Here is a 21,267-nt window from a genome sequence, read left to right as displayed (position 1 = left end):
AAACTATCAGTTTTCATAAAACCATTGAAAGATGAAAGTTTACGTTGCCCCATTAACAGTAGATGAACTAATTTTGCATTATGTGTTTCAGACACATAGCACATATCATAGAGATACTCTTTATACAGTACTGCTTAACCTATTGACTGCAGTTTTTCCAATAACTGCTGAGCTTGTCTCTGAATCCAAACACAATGTCTAAAGATGTGTGTCAATAAAATTAATACCCCACTTTTAGTGATGTATTCCAGTTTCAGCAAATTGTCCTTAATTTCTCTGAATTGTCATCAATTTTACAATTTTTTGTTCTTTTGCACTGGAGAAGAACATAAAGATTAAAAATAGGCTCCTAGAAGCTGATTTTTCTTTAAAAAAGGTCTATTTAATAAACTTCAATTTTATACTTTTCCTAATAAATGGCTGTAAATTGAGAGCTTTGAACAGACTTTAATATAGATTTTTCTAAAGTGGGTCTAATTTTTCCATGCAAGAAATAGTTTCTCAATTAAAGTGTTTTCAATTTTCTTTTCTTTCAGCCAACCGAGTTCATTAAAATATTTTACTTCAGCCTAACATGGGGACACTTCTAAAATTCCAGTGAGTAGGTAAGGAGAGCTAAAAGTACCCTTCTGAACTGATAAAGCAGATCTGGATAAACACATATGATTTGAGTAGAAATCACCACAGCGAAATCATTGGAGAATATTTCTTCAATATATTGCAATAATTTTGCTATCACTGTACTTGTAACAAATACATAAATGGTCTGAAAAGAATTTCAGAAAATACAATATAAAGGTCCATTGCAAAAAGGTGTTTAGCATTACATAAAATAGTACTAAACTGCAATCTGGAAACTATTATTCTAGTGATACCTAAGTAGACCATGTAAGATATATAAATATACCTGAGCTATGGTCCTGTCAGGACACCAAGACCTGATAAGAAGAAGATGTCTGAAGCAGTCCAGAGATTGACCATAGCCACCAGGAACCAATTCTTCTTCAGGATTTTTACTATCAAACCACATTTTCCACTGTTTCTCTTCTCTGGAAATCTGCAATTATACCATCAAAGAAGCAAACATCACGAAACAGACAGGTTATATTTTCACTGCCACCAGGTCGCAAAATTTAATAAGAGTCAGAGACATGTAATCCACACTAGCAATATTAGTCCACAGATTTGATAAGGCTATTAAAAATTATAGGATAGATTTTCAGATTTTAAGTATGGAATTGTAGAATGCAACAACAACCTTGAGTGTTCATATTCTGAAAACAGGAGCTACTAATCAGTATTTTCTATTATAGTTATGTCAGAACATGGATAGCTAGGCATGGACATAGCTTTGAGAACAGCAAGTACATAACTGCTCCCCACACGAACATACAGAAAGTTTTCTTCACCTATACCAAATGCTATTTACCATTAGCTACAATACACTTAGTGTCTGATAAGACTATTCATACAAGTATTGAATTTACCGAACACCCTTTCCCTAACTTTTACTCCATGTAACCACAGAAATATTGCAACAAGCATCATAAAACCTAGTGTAAGAAAGCACAACAGGGATGCAAGAAAATCTAACAACCAGAACAAGATTAAAGTTGCAATATGTGAATTGAATAATGGCAAGTGTAATCACAATCTGAAAATATTATAACTATATAAAGTGTGAAAAATCTACGCTCTTCTTATTTTCCTGGGGGGGATTGAGTCTTTATATCAACATAGGTTGCTAAGAAGTCAGGGCCACAACTGTGGCTATATGCTGTCAGTTTTGTTTCTTCTCTATAAAATAAACCAGTTTCCCACCACATGGCTTGATCTCTACCAGACAATCACTTGTTAAACAAGAGATCAATTTTAAAAAGCTCTTACGTACTTGATCAAGAATATCTGAAAACTGCTTAAGCTTACTGAGCTCCACCAAGTTCAACCAAGTCATATCCAGAATCCATTTAGCTGGCTTAGAAGGACAAGCTTTAAGGTCTAGGGAAGCGCCACCTGCAAGAAATTGAAATTAGTTATAATTAGTTGGAGAGACAATGAAAAATAAACAAAATAAAAGGGAAAAAACTAATACAAGAATCCAGGTTTTTAATCATGATGTTCCAGGAGTTTTCTACATTAAAAAAACATGCCATATTTGATTAAGCTGAGTTTGCAATTTTGTTAGTTTAATTTTTTTTTCTATTATGTACCTTAAACAGAAGCCTTAACCAATTTATATTTTGAGGTTTTACTGGTGTTTTTGTGCAATGTGCTTGGAAATAAATCCTTTTTGGGTAAAGATATTCTGAAGATTCAGCATGGAAAAATTCACAGATATAATCCATAAATAAATGTTGCTTGGTAAATCAAGTCTCTCGGAAAAGTAATACAAAATGGATCCAAACTTTCAAGTGAATTCAGTGGTGTGTGCAATTAAGACCAAAGCCTTGAACTTGTCACATTCAGCTAAGACTCTAATATTCTTTTAAACTTAGTATCATTTTCTGTTCCTATTTGCTGCACTTACTAAAGAAACTATAACATGTTTAGTACAATAATAACTTTTCTAAGTTAAACACATACCTGATGGTATTTGAGCAGCAGATATAAAGGACACTTAACAATATTCCTTTTAAATTCTCACGATTCCAAAGGCATATTCATCAATATTCAGTGTGCTGCTATAAATTAGAACTACCATACAGTGCTGTCTGTCACCAGATAAGAATGATAAGCATGTATTCTTACAATTGCCCGGTTTCTCATGTGCAAAAGGAGCATGCTAGTTAGGAGATACAAATACATAAATTTTCTGCAATAATAACATGCTCTCCTTAAAATTTATTCATTGTTCCAACCTTTAATAAGTGTCAGAAATTCTTCGTGCTTCACTCTGTTTCTTTGTATATCAATCTTCAAAGTAAGCAGTAATGTGAAAAGAAATTTGTGCTCCTCATAGAGCCCTCGGGCAGTATATTTGAATACTTCATATGTCATATGTTCAATAATATTAGTAACCCTCTTGCTGGTTATAGGGCTCTTGGTAGACCTGTTGGAAGAAAAGTCTAGCAGTTGAATGTTGATTTGCTTAGGCTTTATAAGAGGGAATACTATGCAAAAGGAAAAAAGCCAAAGTTCAGTATTTTGAAAACATGAAAAACAATGGATCACAAACACAGAATATCAAACAGCAAGCTAGCAACAACTTTCAGATTGAAGGAGCAACAACAACAAAAAAAACCTTTCTAATCAAGCCTTTTTGCCCAGCTGTATAATGTTTTTTAATTACCTAATGGCAAATTTTGAAGGACTGTAAGTACATTAGAGGGATCTTTGCCTTGCCAACTGACAAAATTTTATAGGTATTTAAGCTGACAAGTCCTGGTCAAGACTGTAAGAAGCAACAGCCTTTTTTCTGATATTAGTTTACAATAAATCTTTACTATTCTACAGGCACCTCCAGGACTGGGTAAATAAAAATGATACTTATTGTTCACTAAAATACCTGGCTAGGGAGCAGTCAAAAAGTCCCAGAAACTGCCGAAGGGATGTCTGGTACATGACATTGACCATGCTCATCTCAGTGATAAGGAAGTACAAGATGCTACCTCGAGTTGCAACTGAAGAAGAAACAAAAATATATTCAAAGTAGAAATGCAGAACAGAAAACATTAACTTTTTAAAACATGTACCGTGAGCTTAAAACTAAAGATACATGAAGATCCTTGGGTTTCTCTATTTTTACTGCCAGAAGAAGAATAAGATCATTCATTTAATCCTCATTTATACATCAGAAAAAAAAAGATATTTGCTGTTATTAATGTATACTATGTAAAGCCCAGTTTTCAAATATGAGCATATCTGGAGAGCAGCTCAATAGTATACTGCAATATTGAGATCATCAGCAGAACATGTAAAAATTATGGCTGTTTGAAATACTGTTTAAGAATCCAAACAAATTTCTCTTTACAGATTTTTACAAGAGTCATATAAAAGTCAAATGAACTACATTGATTTAGCTTACCCAATACTGATTAACTTCTTTGCAGTAGTTGTTCAGTTTTAAATACAAAGGTTTTACAATATCTGCAATGCTTTCTGGTACACTAACTGTACCATTTTACACATTTCCTAGAATGTAGGCAATTACAGAGAGCTATTTTTTCCCCTGTTTTTTTCACATTTTTACCTGCCAGTTAAAAGTCAAAAGACTCATGAAATGTGCTGACTATAATAACCCATGGATAAATGGTGAAGCTTTTATCAGAACAGATATAGAGTATTTAATGTTATATAGGCCCTGTAAAAGAATGTCAACATGTTGAACTCGAACACATACTTACCTAAACACCCTAATGACTGATACGCTTGTTTATAGATCAATGGGAAGTCTACAAAGAGAACAGTTCACTCAATTTTATAAATTCCACATGAGGCATAACACTGACTATTTTCTCCATTATAGCTCAATATGACATCTCCTAGACACAGTTTACTTACAGGAAAACACAGATCTCCCCCAACAATTTTGGTCTTCCTGATCTCATCATACTATTTCTCCTACTCTAAGTATTGACAATTTAAATATGTGGTCTAGCCATTTGTCTTCCATCACTACCTTCACTCACCAGGTCTGTACTCTTCGCGGGCTGAATTGATCTGTACTTCAGTTTCAGCAGAAGTTTGCAGTTTCTGTGTTACTTCTTCAGCAGTCTTCTTAGTGTTACTCAATACAATTAGTAGACTCTCATCATCTGCCAGAGAACTCTTAGTGCTTGTAAGTCGAAACAAAAGGTTGTCTTCTAGGTCCTTAATCCTCCTTTTGTTCATAGTCACATCTTCAATAAGCTCAGTTCTTTCTTTCTCTAATTCCTATTGGATTACATGGTAATATTTGGGAAATAGAAGAGCAATCAAAACCAAAAATAATACATTTAGCTTAAAAAATACTGATCCTACTAAAACAGTGTTGGCCAAGACTAGATGCATGAATCTGGGGAAAGAATTTCATTGGTATTTCTGACACAAGATCTATTGCCAGGTTCTGGACCTGCTGTGTAAGTAGGCATTAACAAATCATTTCTACAAATGTTATGGAAGATGCCCATATCATGCCATAAAAGAAGTTCAGAACAGTAATTCTTTTTCTTCTCTTTTTGTTTCAGAAAAGAAATGCAAACACAATTTCAGGCATAGGGTTTTATTTCCCTCCATGTAATCTCATCCTCATTTATGCCTTGTTTTACAATCACCATATTGAAAATCTGGTCTCAATGGCCACCCTTAGTCATCAAATCAAGCACCAAGTATTTCAAAAAGTTCCAATACTCCTCCATCAAACAGGGATAATTTCAGCCTCGCACTAAAATGCTTCATTGATTAAGAAAGTATGTAGAACTTGAGTTACTTCACTATACATATTTATTTTATACTTTTAGTAATACAGTCTGGGTGGTTTATGTACCTAGTTTCTTTTCCAGTGTCCAAATATAGAAGATGGGTAACTCTTAATCAATAGTTTTACATTTAAAAAACAGCTATTTGAAATCTCTGGAAAAATATTTTTCAGAGATAATAGTCCTTTCAGTTAATTCTTAAAATTAACCTTTAAAAACTTTATACATATTCGTGCCTCAGAGATAAAAATCCTCTACTGAAATATCATAAAATGTTTCAATATGTTGAAGTAAAAAGAAAGAAATGGGAGAGGATGGGTTAAGAGTTTTTCGTAAGATAAGGTTAATATGAATCTAATGAATGAACCGTTAGTGAGCCAGTTGATAGGAATATTTGCTGTGTCTAGAGAAGTACTTCACAAAGTTTACAAAGGTTTGGTGAATAATTTTAGCAATGTCTCTCCAAACTTGGAAGTTCCATGTTCACGCCATCATTGCCAAGTCCATTTCCACTTTGCCTACTGGCTGCTAATATTCCAAAGAAACAGGGACAACTCTAAGAAATACACAACCTTTCATATAGCACTAGAGATATAAAGGACCTGAGCCCTTAGCAAGGCTTAAGGAAAGGTTTTACCCTCCCATTTGAGGAGTCTTCATTTCTACAGCTTCGAAAAACTGTTACAGCTTTTGAAATCGCTTTTTTTGTTTTTCCACATTCTAAACTTCTGGTCTTCTCACCCTACATTCTCCTCCTACATTTCCAATTTAAGCATTTATTTCTTTTAAAGAATGCCCTTTTACCTTAGGAAGGAAATTAAGAAAAATCATATTATTATTATAAGATTTAGAGTTTTTTCTTGGTGTATTGAAACATCATCATCATCATCAGGTAGAAAATATTTAGTGGGGTACTCATTATAGAATAATGCAAGTGCAACATAACTTAGAAGATGTGCTTACTTACTCAAAAGATACTGACAAAAACTGATGAAAATAGACACGAAAACTACAGTTATCTGCATTTCAATCAACTGATGCTTCATGGAACTAAAGAAAAGTAGGTAACAGTTTCATGAAGCATTTTTTTCATGCAAGTTTGATGAAATAGAAACATTATTTTAAAAGAATAGTATTAAAATAAAGTAAGCATTCAATTAAATATAATAATTAACATACTGAGCCAAATTAAACTTCATGTTTTGCTGAGTTAATTTTGAAAAGTTAAACATAGAGTTCAATGCATTATAAAAACAGAAAGAGAAACAAGTTGGAAACAGTTACCAAACTAAAGTGAAGTAACCCTAGATAAAAACCTTAGTGAAAAAAGTCCATCTATTAAGCTCTTAAAATGCTTTTTGCAGATCAGAAAATGTACACAGTTGAAAGCTTTCTTCGTATCTTCAAAATTTTCCAGTCATAACACCAAGAATGCAGAAAAAATGAGCCAAGCTACCATGTACATAAATTCAAGGAACTTGCACCGAAGAGGCTATTTCAAATCCAGTTTTATGGAATTCCTTTCACAGGCAGATGACATTTTACATACTGTACCAAAGAATGCTATTTCTTGTTAATATTCATAAAATATGAAAGCTGCTACATAGCTTCTATCATTCTGTCACAAAATGATTCACAAGTACAAGAATTTGCATCAACTGTTCCTTAAAAAACTTGAGCCTTTTTCCAGCAAAAATCTTGATATATGAATGTGAAAATTCAAAAGGCCATAAAGAGTTGTTGCATACTATAACTCCACCAATAATCTGACTTATCTATGACACTAAATAAACAAGTTTTTTGTCAAATTACTTAACAGTCAATGTATCAAAATAATGATATCATTAAAATATCGTAAGTTATACTACATTCAGATATATATCAAATCTCTCAAATCCTATTATTACAAGAAATATAGTAGAATTAAATTTATACAGCTATACCAGCTGCCTGTTGACCACCTTATGCTTCGCTTGTATCTTGCGATTGGTTTAACATTCTGCTGGAAAATAAGAAATCAGTACCAGCATTCTTATCAGGAAACAATTAATTCTGTGAGATGTATGTGACAAAGATTCTACTAATGGGCATACCAGACAACAGAGAGTCAGACTTTGCAGAAACTTTAAATGACATGCTGTAAATGCTCCTTCTGCTTGTGGCAGGTCTAAACCTCATTCATTCTAAGACCGGAACCATATAAGAGATGGTGAAATGGGAAGAAGGATAGAAATGTGAATAAAAATCTTGAAGAACACTGATTTCAAATAAATAATCTCTTCTCTTTTTGGGACAGAAGTTCCGCACGTTCATTGTAACACTGGATATCACCAAGCAGTCATACTGCTCAAATCACTTGACAAACTACCTCACAGTAAAATAATTCCACCACCTTCCTACCAAAGGCTACAAAAGGTAGTAAGAATCCAGACACTTCAGAGGGAAATCCCCAAATTCCCAAAGATGCATAATTAGACATCATAAAAATGTATTTGGATGGTGGGATATGTTCCAATTGACCCCTCAGGAAACCTTGAACCACAAGGTGTATAAACAGAGGCCAAGAAAGCTGTAAAGGGGTAAGTATACTCCGTGGAAGTCCCCCTGCCTGTCAAGTGATCCAGTTGTCATTTATCTAGAGGAAATATCCCCAGGTGGTTTCAAACAAAACAGTAGTGAGTATAACACTCTGAGAAGCTGGTACAGAGTGTACCATATATCCACTTACTAGACATTCCCCCTCAGTGACAAAGAGGCCATTGAATAGTAGAATAATTTTAAGTTGGAAGGCACCTACAGAAATTAACTAGTTCAACCCCTGTTTAGATCAAAATAGCTCAGTTGCTCAGGGCAATGTCCAGGTGAATCTTGAACCCTTCCAAGAACTGAAAATCCACAAAATCCCTGGGTAATCTGTTCCTGGGTTTGACCACCTTCTATGTAATTATTTTTTTCCTAATATCTAATCAGAATTCCCCATGGTCCAACTTGAGTCTGTTACTTCTCCATCTATTTTTTGGCTTCCCTGAGAAAAGTTAGGCTCCTTTTCTGTGTCCTCCAAGCACACAGCAGTGGCATTGACTGCAGGAAATTGATAAACTGACTGTCTCCTGGAGGAAAGTACTGTATTTCAAGGCCCAAGAAATACAGTTAGGAGCAAGGCTTTGTGAATATACACATCACAGTGTGTTTTAGATAGACAGTGATAATTTCATTACATAGTGGGTTGTCAGTGGTTGAAGAGAAGCTGATGGTGCAATGAAGCTGTCTGACAAAAGACAGACTTTAACAGATTGAACGTGATTTCTCTCATGAGATCCATGCACTGTTTGGAAATGAAATGCAACTACTCGACGTGAATAAGATGACTGAGGCTATTAACGAGAAAAATCTTACATTGGCGGGGCAGCGGCAGGTGTTGGAAGGACAGGAGAAACTCAACAGATGCCACAGTAAAGAAATAAAGACATTCCTGTCATTTGTCCCTAGGGAAGGTAAACTGGAACTGTTGCCAAAATCTTAGTAGCTACACACTCATAGCTGCATAGTGTCTCATGACACCAACATTGCCTGACCTTATAGTTACAGGGATTAGCTGTTCTGCAGTTTAAAAGATCAGCCTCCCTCCAGAGCTGCTGGTGGCATGTTGATTGGGACTGGCATCCCGAACCTGGACTTCCTCAACTAATACGTCTGCAATGTCAAAATAAGTAGGTAGCCCATTTTCCCTTGGAGCAAGGAAGAAACTATGTCTGAATTTTTGCACTAGGTTATGTTGCCATGAGCTCCAGAGTGTGTAGACAGAAGAACATCAGTTTTGATTTCAGGCCCTTTTGCTTTTCACAGGCCATTCTCATGAGGTTATAACTCATTGAGGCACGAAAAATAAGGTGAATATGTTAGAGTTGCAACAATAAAGAGACAGAGAAACTTCCACATTAATGAGTCAATTGCTTCTGTGTCAGTTTTTAAACCATTGCAAATAGATTATATTAAGAATAATCATAATAGAGAGAGCCAGAAAGTTACCTTGATATGAGAATAGAGAGTAATAAATTAAAATAAAATAAAATGTTCTACAGGTAAATATAAGAAGTACAGCCAGGAAAATAGATATAATCAATTCTTTTACCTGTTTCTCTGTGAGAATGACTCTGCCTAAGAGTTGATTTTCAAGACCTTTCATGGTTACAGTAAAGTCAATGATGGAGGTTCGAGCACTAATTTCAGGAGAGTAGCATGGATTTGACAGTTTTGTAGTAATGTAAAGCCTGAAGCCATTCATAACATCTATTTCCTTATCACCAACTTTCACCTTAAGAAAAATATTAAAAAGAAGTCTTGAAATATCAAGAACCAATACATGCTTTTTCAGATACTACATATAGGAAAAAGGGTTACATTTTTCTACTTAAAGACATAAAAATCCAGTTTTAAATCATACATCTGATGCAAACAATTTGTTGAGAATAGACAAGGACCACTTTAAATGGCCCATTCACAGATTATTTAAACGTTTAAAAATTGTCATAAGCAAAGGAATAAGGAACTCTGCATTAAATATATTAAGCATTTGTGAACTTAAACCCTACCTTTTTTCTTCTTGTATTAGCATTAATCAAGTTTAAATGAGTTTAATTTTTTATCGTCCTAAATTTATCCGGAGTTATTTTGCTAAGTAGAAGGACATGGGGAGGGAAAGGGAAGAAAGGGGAAATTCCACGTTTGCTCTTTTGTTTTACCTTGTTGGCTGAACCTGTTTTAATGATGTTTCTTTCCAAAACATTATCAAGTGCTGGGTCAAGCTCTTCTCCAACATCTTCTACTAAAAGAGGTCTTCCCAAAGAAAGGCTGTCTTCTAAGTGGTTTCTAAAATACTTGTGATTCAAAGAAGTGATCTAAAAACACAGATGCAGTATCTTATGCCCATTTACCAAGCTTCTTGTTAGTTTTATATTTATAAATTATTTCATTTTCTTTGAATTACTGCCAAAAACAATGATCCTGGGAGTAGACTAGTATTAAGGCAAAGATTGGGACCACAAGAAAAGGTAACATCAGCATACCCTATTGCCAGATCTCAAGGAATGCAAAGTTCTATTTTTTAACTGCAAAAGTAGAAGCAAAGCAGCACTGAGCACTTTCAGTTTTGATGTCCTATGAGTGCAACTACCCAAGAATTTCACAGGAAAATTCACAGGAACCTTTTAGCACCTTCAATTTTATCTAGGATAACATCTCCAAGTAAAACTTCAGCAAGGTCAATGCCAAGATAGTGTTCTTCTGGGGTTTTTTCACCCTTGAAAATTAGAGCTTTACATAGAACAGGACCTCAAATAATCTTTGATTTACAAAGTAGTCCCCAGTATAACTGTGATTTTCAACATTTTCTAAGCACATTCAGCTTAGACTTTAATAAAACTATAAACAAAATAATAGTTTTTAACATAACTAAGCAACCATTAAAGGTTTCCACACCTAGATAACAATCAACGTGAAAGTGGTAGTAATATTCTCAGAGCCACTCAGACTACTTTTTATGGCTTTCAGGGATTTTTCTTTTCAAAGATGGTTTATTGCTGTAATCATACTTGTAGCCAGTAAGGACTTCCTTTCTCTTTATTTTGTTGTTTGCATTGAATTTGTGTATCTTGCCTCTGTACATTCTTGCAATACATCTTCCCTGTATATTTGCAGAGAACTTAGCTCCTGACATCCATACTAAAACAACAGAAATTAACAATAATTTCTGATTAAAAGATGAACAAAATCATGCTGTGAATCTTAATTTATAAACACTTACATGAAATTGTATTAATCAACTAGTTGTTTTTTTCCTACCACTTATATTATTCTGAAAACATGGTTATTACCAGGCATTGCCCATCCAGCCTGTTTTCCAACAGTTTATGTTTCATTAATATAAATTCGTTAAACAAATGAAGTCACCGGTGCTAAAGGATACACCTCCACATCTAGCCAAATCTCAAATCTACTAAAATATATCAGAGATATTCTTTATATTCAAACCAGACTTTTCATACAAATGGCATTTCCTAATCATTATGTGAATCACTGAATTGTCATGCTTTGTAAGCTAAGAGTTTTTAGGGATTATGAAAACACAAGCACTTCTATTACCTGAAGGTCATTTCTGCCTTCCTTATTTTTAATCCAAATTTTACCCTGTGCCTGTGGATCAATTAATAAAGGATAACGAGATGCTTTAGTGACAATGATTCCATTCTGTAAGGATAAGTCGTCATTTGGCAATCCTTGCAGGTTCCATTCACTGATAGTTGGAGCATCAGTCAACATTTCTATGAGGTTCAAGTTGTCACAAAAAGGAATTTTTCGGCTTTTCATTTCCTTTTGCCAGTCATTTAACAGCAGACTGCGGAACTCTTGGTTAAAAGGACCAGAATAGGACAGAAAAGCTGTAGCCAAAAGTACATCACCTCAAAGAGAAAAAGGAGGAAAAAAAAAACCTAAACAAACCAAAGCATTGCAACTTTGCCAATTCTATTAATAAACAAGGTGTTTCCTTCAACAGTTGCTATGCATTTTGGCTGGTAACTGAAGAACACACTTTGACCCATAAAGAAGGCAAACCAGTCTTTTTCCCAAGGCTCATTGCATGGCATGACAATGCTACATATCAGTAGAGACCACATTTACTTTGTCCCTACAGTGTAATTGTAGGAATCAAGAGATCAGCATCTGGCAGCTCACCAAGGTCAACTCAGCACATATGTAATGCTATTCCAAACACCAGATCCTGCACAAGCATGACATGGAGGAATGAACTTACTCATAAACTTTCAATTCCATCATTTCCTTGTGCAATCATGAGAACATGCTTAAACAGTATTTGGGGGATGGGGGAGAAAAACCCCTTATAAGTATTAATTCAATTAAATTTTTGTAAATCAATTAGGAGTACTAGTAATAAAAACTGTCACAGACATCATTATGGAGATATTAACTGTGACAACTTTTAGTCTTCTGTTCAGATTCAAAATTTTCCCTCTAAATTTCATGACACCATAGTTTGAGGGGGTTTCGTACCTCTGAAATAAGAATGCAAAATTTAAACTGGAGAAGATATACGTTTATACTCAGCCCTAAAACTTTTTGGACACTTTCAAGTTATCTATAAAAGAAATAGGATAAATTCTTGGGGAAGGTATCCCACATTTTTAATAAGTTAATACACATATATGTATTTTACCAGCAAATAAAATACAATCTATTTACTATAATACAACCTACACAGCGATACCTGCTTTTTGCAGCCTTTCAAGGTAAAAGTCAGAGAAGAAACTTCAGCCCATAGTAAATGATGAGATAAATTTCATTTATTGATTGGTTCATTTAATGAAGAAATTATTTATTACAAAGTACTTTAGTTTACAAGTGCAAATTTTAAAAATTTTAATGATCTTCTAAGAAGCAAGTTTTTATGAACATTAGTAACTGCAGTTAAAAATATTGATTTCTACATATAAATGTCAGTGCCTGAGTATCAGTCTTCCTCTCTTCTATATATATTCTCAGTTATACACATTTTATTCGCACTTGCTAACATATCCCTCTCTTTGGACTGTTGCTTACAAACATCAGTCAAGTTAAACCATTTGTGTCCCAAATATGTCCCACCACATTCGCAATGTCCATTATCTTTTCTTTTTAAATATGAACTTTAGCCTTACATTTATTTTTCACCTAAAAGTGCTTTAGAAAAGGAATTAAAACAATTACCCTCATTTTTGAGACAGGGATCTAAGATACAAAGGAAAAGTATGACATTTCAAATGTTCTCAGTTTCACTACCCATTACAACTCAAGCAGCTTGCCTCCAAGTTTAAAGATGTGGATAAAAACTTACCAACTAGCCTCTTGGTTTGCATGGCAAATTCTTTACTCTGTTCTGTCCACCTCTCTTTTTCACCTGCTAAACCACTTATAAGACTTGAGGCAGTTTGCATTTTATGTCGGCAACGCTCAGCATCTTCCAGCAAAGTCTAGAGAAAACCATACACAAGGGAAATTGTTTACAGTCATATATCTGATAGGCCAGAAAAATCTCTACAACTCATTAAACCAGTAGATAAACAAGAGCTTAAAAATGTATTCTCAAACATCTCTATCACCATGCAGAGCAGGGACAGTGAGATGAAAAAATTATATCGGGACAAACTATCAACATCTGTCAGAAACTTGATTCAGTATTTCTTTTTAATATTTCTGTTCTTAACTTTCATTTTGGTGTAGTTGTTGAATAGCATGCAAAATTCCTGATACTTATTAATTCTGGGGAATTCTACCCAGAATTTGAAATACATTATACATATAGCATACATGAAACTTGAAGTTACAGTAGTAGGCACTAAATAAAGAATACAAATAAAATAGTTTTTGGTGGGGTGGGAGGGAAGAAGGGAGAGGGTCAGAGGCAAAGGAGAGGTAGAAACCAAAGAGGCAGCATACAAATCCTATCTGTCTCTTATCCACTGTCCATCAACATCTTTTTCAAGGAATAATAGTGAAATTGAAAGAACACGTTAAGTGTTCCTTAAAGTAAGGGTAAAAACTTCTTTTCTGTGAAGAGCCGTTCACCTGTTTTTCTCTCATTGCATTTTCATACTCTGCCTGCACAATTTCTAATTCTTCTTGCTTGGCTCCCAGTTCTTCTTGAGCTTTCTGCAGATCCAGCATAGCACTGGTTAGGCGTTTCTCCTGAATTGCTAAATTAGCCTGCAGAGCATAAAAACATAAAAGTGTATTCATACACAGAGAATTCCAAAGAATTTGCTATAATATATTTCAGAAAGTTTTCCTGTACCACATTTCCAAATCAAATTGTTCAGTAGAGATTTCACCACTCAGTAAAACTTTTATTTGAATTTTACAACAAACTAAATTCTTATTTCAGATAACTGCACTTAAGCAGTTGGTTTAATGTCAATTAGAAAAAAATAATTTAAAACACTTCCAGGAATGCCAGTCATTCTTCATCTGACACAGAAGTTAGTCTTACATGGCTTGCAGAAGAGAATGATGCCTCTAGAAGCCTACTTGATTTGTCCAACCAATATGCTATGTCTAAATACAAAACTTGCTTCCCTCTCAGACATTCCTATTATAAATACAAGCTATTCTCTGTTAAACCTGCTTGACCATCTTCTTCCTGACATTCATTCTAACCACTTAGGCCTGTTTTTTTCTCTACATAACACTGAAAAAGAGTCTCTGTATAATCTTCTTATGAACTGAGATTTGGAATATTAACCAAATCTCGAGGCATTTTTCTACTTAATTCTAAATTAAGGTAGAGCAATTGCAGTAGTGTATTTAACTAGACGACAGATGCTTTAACCCCATTCAGTAGGAGTCTAGAGGCATAAAACTGCACCATCTCTTTCATAATTTTGACAACTTACAAGTGGAAGTACATTTGAAATATATTTTATTGTAGAATTGGAGTGTTCAAGATAACAAATTTTTGGAGAGGGAAGCACCAGTTCAAATAAGGCGGATGAAGTTTCCCATAGATTAAATCCTCATGTACAAACAGGTGAGGATGAGAAGGAGCGAAGGGTGTTTGTGACTTGTAACAGATGTACCTTTAAAGGTAATACTTCTTTGTTGATGGAAAAAAATACAGCCATAGCTTTGGTCCACGAACAAAGGCCAGCAACATTCCCACACACTCTCCTAGCTGTCTCAATGTTGTAGTCCGCCATTTCAAAATAAGGGCTCAAAAGTTCTACCACTTCTTCATTAATTGTGTCCTTCTGAAATTGCTGGGAAAAAAAATTTAAAAGTGCAATATCTATAAGGTATGTAATAAGTGTAAATTATACCAAAATTATTTCTGTCATGCATCTTTGAGACCTTTAAAAAGTTATTCCACTCTTATATGTTCTTACACAACAGAAAAAAGTTTGTCTTCATTTATGATCTTTGCTATCTTACTGTTACACAGCTAATTGTTGATTCAAATTGATCCTGCTTGAAATTTCATTTTGTTTAAGAGAGTATAAGTGTTTAACAATCTTCAAAAAGAAAAGGAACAGCTTAGTTCTGGTTCATACACATACATTTTACAAGACAGTCCTTTGAAAGGGAAAGCCAGCTATCTTATCCTTAGATTACCTTATCTAATTATTGGAATGTATTTCATTTTTAAAGAATTTATTTTTACCCTCTCTTTTCCCCAAAAAGCATATTTTTCATTTTTCCACCCGAGAAGCTCTCAGTTTTCTCCCTCAAATTTATTTACAAAGTATAATGAAAGTCTATCACTGAAGAACTTGAAATGTAGCTATTCCCTGAAGCATGAATAGGTTTAATTATGCACAAGGAAAATGAAATGCTGAAGTCCTTTAGTAAATTAAAAACTCTTACAAGTAGATGCAATATGAATACTACATAAATAACATCCATGCCACTACCAAGCATACAAAGCTGGTCAAGCCTCCTACTAGACCAGTGACAAATTAAGTAAACTCAAAATGCAGAAATCAGGGATGATAAAACTCACTGGAGCAGGACAACATACCATTTATTCCAACTAGATAAATCATAATATTATTAGTTTAAGTTATGAAAAGGAATTTGCTCACCAGTTAGTTACTCTTTCAATTTCCCTAGACAAATGCTATGAACCAAAAATCCCAAATTTTAAAAAGTTCTGATTGTGTTCATCCTAATAATCATCTATGCTTTTGCAAGCCAGTGCACAAGTTGTGATGTTGAAAATTAATGAAAAGTTAAATACCAGAAAAAAATATGTTTGTTATCAGCTTTAATGAAACAGATAAGTAATGGCTATCCAAACCAAATGCTTAAAGCTTTGAGTCATTTGTCACTGAAAACAATTTCATTGCCTTACTTAGGAAAAATTATAATTTATTTATGACATGACTTTGCAAGAAGGAGTCAAGCTTATTTCATTCTGACATACTTATTCTTAAGCCCTTAACATTTCAAATCAGTTGTGTGATTCCACTTGCACATCTGTTCTCCTCTGAACACCAGAGAAAACGTTGTCCCTTATTTTCTTGCGTTACAAAAAAAAAAAAAAAGGTTGCACAAGCACCTGTAGACTCTGCAAGAAGTTCCCTGTTGTCATCAGTTTCAAAGATTCTTGCCATGATGGGATGGTACAGCACCTCTCCTGATCAATTTTCACATGGTTGACTTTACGCTGGAAGAGCAGCAACACACAGTCCATGATACACATGATGAGGTGAGGAGGTCGACCCAGTGTGCGGACAGTGGCAATATCTGCAGGTTTTATTGTCTAGGAATTTAAAACAAAGGGGAAATCAAATACTGTTATTGTCTATTTAATGAAACATGAAGCATAAGCTCACCAACAGTATTAAAGGGAGAAAAAAAAATTATGTTATTTTTACCTCTGAAAAGCATGAAGCTAGAAGGACCCCCCCAAGTCAGATTTTCACTACTAACTCCTATCAACTACTAGGAAACCTCAGCACAGCACCTCCACAGCAGCACCTTAAAACTTAAAACTACCATGAACTGTTTTGACAAAAAAAAGAGCAAACCAGAAATATCTCGGAATTTTACTTGTTTTTTTAAATGCGAATATATTGACCAGCAACTGAGTCTGGAAAGGAAATACTTTCTGTTGACATCTGGCAAATGAAGGTAAATTAAGGAAACCAGTGAGCAAGCTTGTTAAGTGTTTGCACCTTCTAATACATCTTACCAGTTTGCATCTTCTAATACATCTACACCACTTACCTTTCTGATGTAGAAGCAGGCCTATGAGAAAAATAAATTATAGTAATGTATGAAAACCTAGGCCCTATTAAGAATGGCAGAGTAAGCCTAGGGTGCCAAGTCTAACACTGTAACTCATAACTCTACATCATGAATCAGAAAGGACTATCAGAAAAGTCTGCTGAAGATATCTCCTTAGAGAAGAATTGATTTGAGCAGCTGCTGCACCACATACAGAGCAAAACCAGCACTGAACAATGGGAACTGCTGATGGGCAGACCCGCTCCTATAACACACACAACTCTGAGCAGAAGCTTGGCTTATTCAAAGGCAGTTTAATCAGTCTGAGCACATGACAGCCCAAACAGTAAGCAACAGATTACTGTGAGTGTTACGTCACCTTGCTTCTAGCCTAGCACGTGCCTCACTGGGAATTCATGAAGTCAGATTTTAATTATTTGTGTCTGTACTTCAATAAAGGGACTGCAAAGTGCTGCAGACTGTCCAGATCGCCTTCTCTCTGCCAGGCCTTTGTTTCCCTTCAATATTTTGCTGCTATTTGGGTCCAATGTGCACTAAATAATTCACCACAGTTTTTCCACTTATCTGTGTGAAAACTTTAACCAGTGTTTCTTAGTGACTGTTAGGAAATTCAGCTCAGACTTTTTCCCCTAACATACAAATTGTAGCAAAATTGTTACATTTAATTTTTATTTATTTATTTACTCTGTTATAGTTGTGCATTTAATGAGCTACTTTTATTACAGGGCAAAGTGCAACAAAGTTTTACTGAACCTTGACAATTCTTACTCAAACTTTTAAAAACTAATCTCACTATATGTTTAGAAATGCTTATAAGATGTTTTATACCTATATTTCTCTTAATGCGGCATTTATCATTCCTAAAATATGTAAAAAAACTGAGTGAAAGAGCTAATCACTTTTTTTTTTTCATCTGGGTAATGACCTTTCTATTTATTAAATATTTTAATAGGCATTTATCTACTATTCAAGCAAAATTCTACTGTAAGAATCCCAGCTAGAATTTGCAAACCTGTAATGGATTCATTTTTTGAAAGATGCAGACCCATACAGAGAAAATTCTTGCTTAAGGGAGTGAGTGAATGAATGAATGAATTCTGAGAATAAATATACTCATGCTCACAGGCCTGTTTTTATTCTAGTTTGCCTTTCCCCTTTGGCATACACAAAGCAAATTATTATAGAAAATGTGGCAATGCAGTTGGCTCGAAGCACTCTGTCTCCTGAGGAGGACTCGGACAACCGTGGGGGTCAGCAACTCGAGTTTAGCACGCAACTTTCGGTCATGGTGAGAACCCATGAGTCCCTTGTTTTGTCTTTTGCATGTTTTCCCGATCGGTTAATATTTTGTCCGTCCTGTTTTATGTATGAAGTTATGTATATTTATTTCTCTTCTTTAATATGTATTAGTTCTAGAAAGTTCCTTGTTCCTCGACGCCCCATTGGATCCTTCCCTGAGTCCCTCCTATATGTTGTTCCCATTGGTTCCCTTCCTGTCAACCCTGCCTACTTGTCTCTATCCCATTGGCTGAGATCCCTTTCCCCACCTATTCTGTACCCAGTATAAGGTCCTTGGACCCTCTCACCGATTTGCCTCTTGGTCTCTGTCATTTCACGGGAATGAACCTGCGTGGAACACACATGGAGAGTCCCCTCTCTTTGCTTCTTTGCCTTCGCCTGCGTGCCTGCTTAACAGCGACAGAAGGATACAGCCCCTTTTGGGTGAGGGGCTCTACCCCTTTTTGTTGTGTGATGGGCACTGAGTGCCGCCTTCCAGAGGGGTTTCAGCGTTGACCTCCGGGCTTCTTTGTGTCGGCACGCGAGGGGTAAAACCCCCTTCTGCCAGCTCCCAGTGGCTGAAAACCCCTCCAAGAAAATTCAAGAATTTCAAGATTGAGCCAAACTACTTTTTCCCATTGTGAAGTCTTACAATAATGCTAGCATTGCTTTTTCTTGAAATCAGTGTTTCATTTATTATCACCCTACATTTCAAGAAGAGCAGTATTGTTTTGGTTCAGCCATTTTAGTCAAAAGCAGAAAGTAAGCTTTAATAAGAGACAGGTCCAGACACATAGCACTGGTGCTCTCTTTGTACTGGAGATGCTGACCAGTTAACATTGCTTATTTTCTCACTTGTCAGAATGCTTGCCGACTACTGGGTTAGTTGTTGTTGCTAGTTCTTTAACCTTTTTCCTGTGGCTATATATCAGAGTATATCAGGGTATTATAATACAGATCTTCTCCCTTATTCCACTCTCCCCAGCTGTCAGGTCATCAACCTTCATTTAGACTTTTTCACACTGTGCTTTAAGAATCATGGCAGTTGGAGACCGTTAGATGTCTCTCACTCGAAGTGAAGTCTTACATTCAGAAGATCCATGAAAATTTTCCTATGCTAGATTTAAAAGAAAATCATGGCATTCCTTCAAATCAGTCTTTAACCATCACAACTGCTGGCAGCCTCTCAAATGGAAAGGCTAACTTTCCAGTAAATCTACATAAAAACTCTTTGAGTTTGTCTACCCTTCAGGTGTTTTCTTCATAATTTATTGTTTCTTGGGATGTGAGCTCCCTGCTAGCATTTAACAAGTCTATTGCAGATTCCTCTATTACTGCTCACAGCAAAATGTCTTGAGGTACATCCTCCTATAAAGTCAACTGAACAGACATAAAGATAAATATTATGCAAGATCAACTAATATTGATTTTTTTAATCTTAAATATATGGACAAAGGGTTCTATTCTATTCTATTAAAAAAGCTTTACAAGAAAAGTATGGTGAAGGAAATGAAGTCTTGGTAATGCCACAACTCCTAAGAAAAAAAAATTTTTTAAGAAGACACAAAATAGTGGACCAGAAAACTCATTGAAAATGCAATTTCTTTGTGAAAACATAAAATAGGAGGTTTGGATTTGGATGGAATTACAACTGATTTTACATGGGAAGCACTTCACTCATTGCAAAAAACCTGTTTAGTAACAGTATCAGTATTCAGTTACTGGTCTGTCATCAACCTGCAGCACATGATATATCAATTACAGTTTCAAAGAAAGTTAAAACTTGCCCTTTTCTGAAAGCTGACTATTTGAGGTTTGGTACTCACGTGAAAAAAGAAGAACAAAACAGAACCTAAAAAGCCTCAAAATATGTATATTTATTTTCTGCCAAGTGAAGAGGTATGCAGTGCACCTGCAATTTTGTATTTCTTAGTGCTAATGTTATATATGGTCCAAATACTAACCTGTAAGGCTGTTTCTGCCTCTTCCAAAGCAGGCTTGGCAGCTTCCAACTTCTCTTCAGCAATGGCTTTGTCTGCCGTGATACTGTCTACAATAGCTTGGGCTTTGTCTTTCACTTTCTGAACATCACCCTTCACATTCTCAGCAGCCTGTGCTTTTACAGTAACTTCTTTCAATACCTAGAATGGGAGAAAACCCACATGCCATAGTTAAAAGAATTTTGTTGTAAAATCATATGTTTCCAATTCCAGAAAACTCAAATAAGATCATTTTCTCCAAGATCCTTTCTTTCCAACACTTCATTTTAATTGATCAATCTTTTCAAAATAGAAGGAATAAAAAGAAAAAAAAATATCAAACAGCAGTAAACTTTGAAGGCTGTACATACCATGTCAGCTTTTTCATTGGCAATTTGAAGTTCCTTTTCTTTTACCTCCAGTTCTCTGCTTAGAGCAGCCACTGACTCAGAGGCCTCTTTCAATTTTTCCAGACCAGTATTTATTCTGAAGTTAAAAAGCAAAATAAAAAGCATCTCATCCACTTTGTAATTTACACTCTACTTTCCATCTGTAGATTCATCTGTAGAATGAATCACATCAATCAGAATGAACAATTGCAGATGATGTTTTACACCAAAAATAAAACTTGGACAAGAACTTTCACCCAAGTCTGAATCAATAAAGTGGACAATAAAATACGTGAACAAAGTTTGTGGCTTGAAATTTTACCCACTTCTAATCTAACAGTATGTCTGTATCTTTGCATAAAAATCCTATATGTTGGCTCCATATTTGTCACTGTCCCTCTTGAGCCAATACTCAAAGAACTGAGTTCT

General features: G+C 35.1%; 1 protein-coding gene across 2 annotated transcripts in view; it reads right to left on the bottom strand.

Annotated features, from left to right (window-relative positions):
- Positions 1–21,267, bottom strand: part of DNAH5 (dynein axonemal heavy chain 5) — a 114,277-nt gene that overhangs the window by 11,489 nt on the left and 81,521 nt on the right. For both annotated transcript variants that reach the window (XM_042048834.1, XM_042048833.1), the window contains 14 exons: positions 20,821–20,935; positions 20,435–20,611; positions 16,501–16,704; positions 15,023–15,202; positions 14,016–14,153; positions 13,285–13,420; positions 11,538–11,854; positions 10,139–10,294; positions 9,529–9,711; positions 4,629–4,872; positions 3,506–3,620; positions 2,859–3,049; positions 1,892–2,013; positions 908–1,057 (listed from right to left, as the gene is read on the bottom strand). In XM_042048834.1, the coding sequence (XP_041904768.1) occupies positions 908–1,057; positions 1,892–2,013; positions 2,859–3,049; positions 3,506–3,620; positions 4,629–4,872; positions 9,529–9,711; positions 10,139–10,294; positions 11,538–11,854; positions 13,285–13,420; positions 14,016–14,153; positions 15,023–15,202; positions 16,501–16,704; positions 20,435–20,611; positions 20,821–20,935 (2,428 nt within the window). The remainder of the gene's footprint in view (positions 1–907; positions 1,058–1,891; positions 2,014–2,858; positions 3,050–3,505; positions 3,621–4,628; positions 4,873–9,528; positions 9,712–10,138; positions 10,295–11,537; positions 11,855–13,284; positions 13,421–14,015; positions 14,154–15,022; positions 15,203–16,500; positions 16,705–20,434; positions 20,612–20,820; positions 20,936–21,267) is intronic.

This window comes from Corvus kubaryi, unplaced genomic scaffold (genome assembly GCF_017639235.1).
Source record: "Corvus kubaryi isolate FWS band 111438036 unplaced genomic scaffold, C.kubaryi_AGA036_p1.0 68, whole genome shotgun sequence".
Lineage (NCBI taxonomy): Eukaryota > Metazoa > Chordata > Aves > Passeriformes > Corvidae > Corvus > Corvus kubaryi.
The sequence above is the reverse complement of the archived record's forward strand: the minus strand, read 5'-3'. Positions and strand labels throughout refer to the sequence as shown.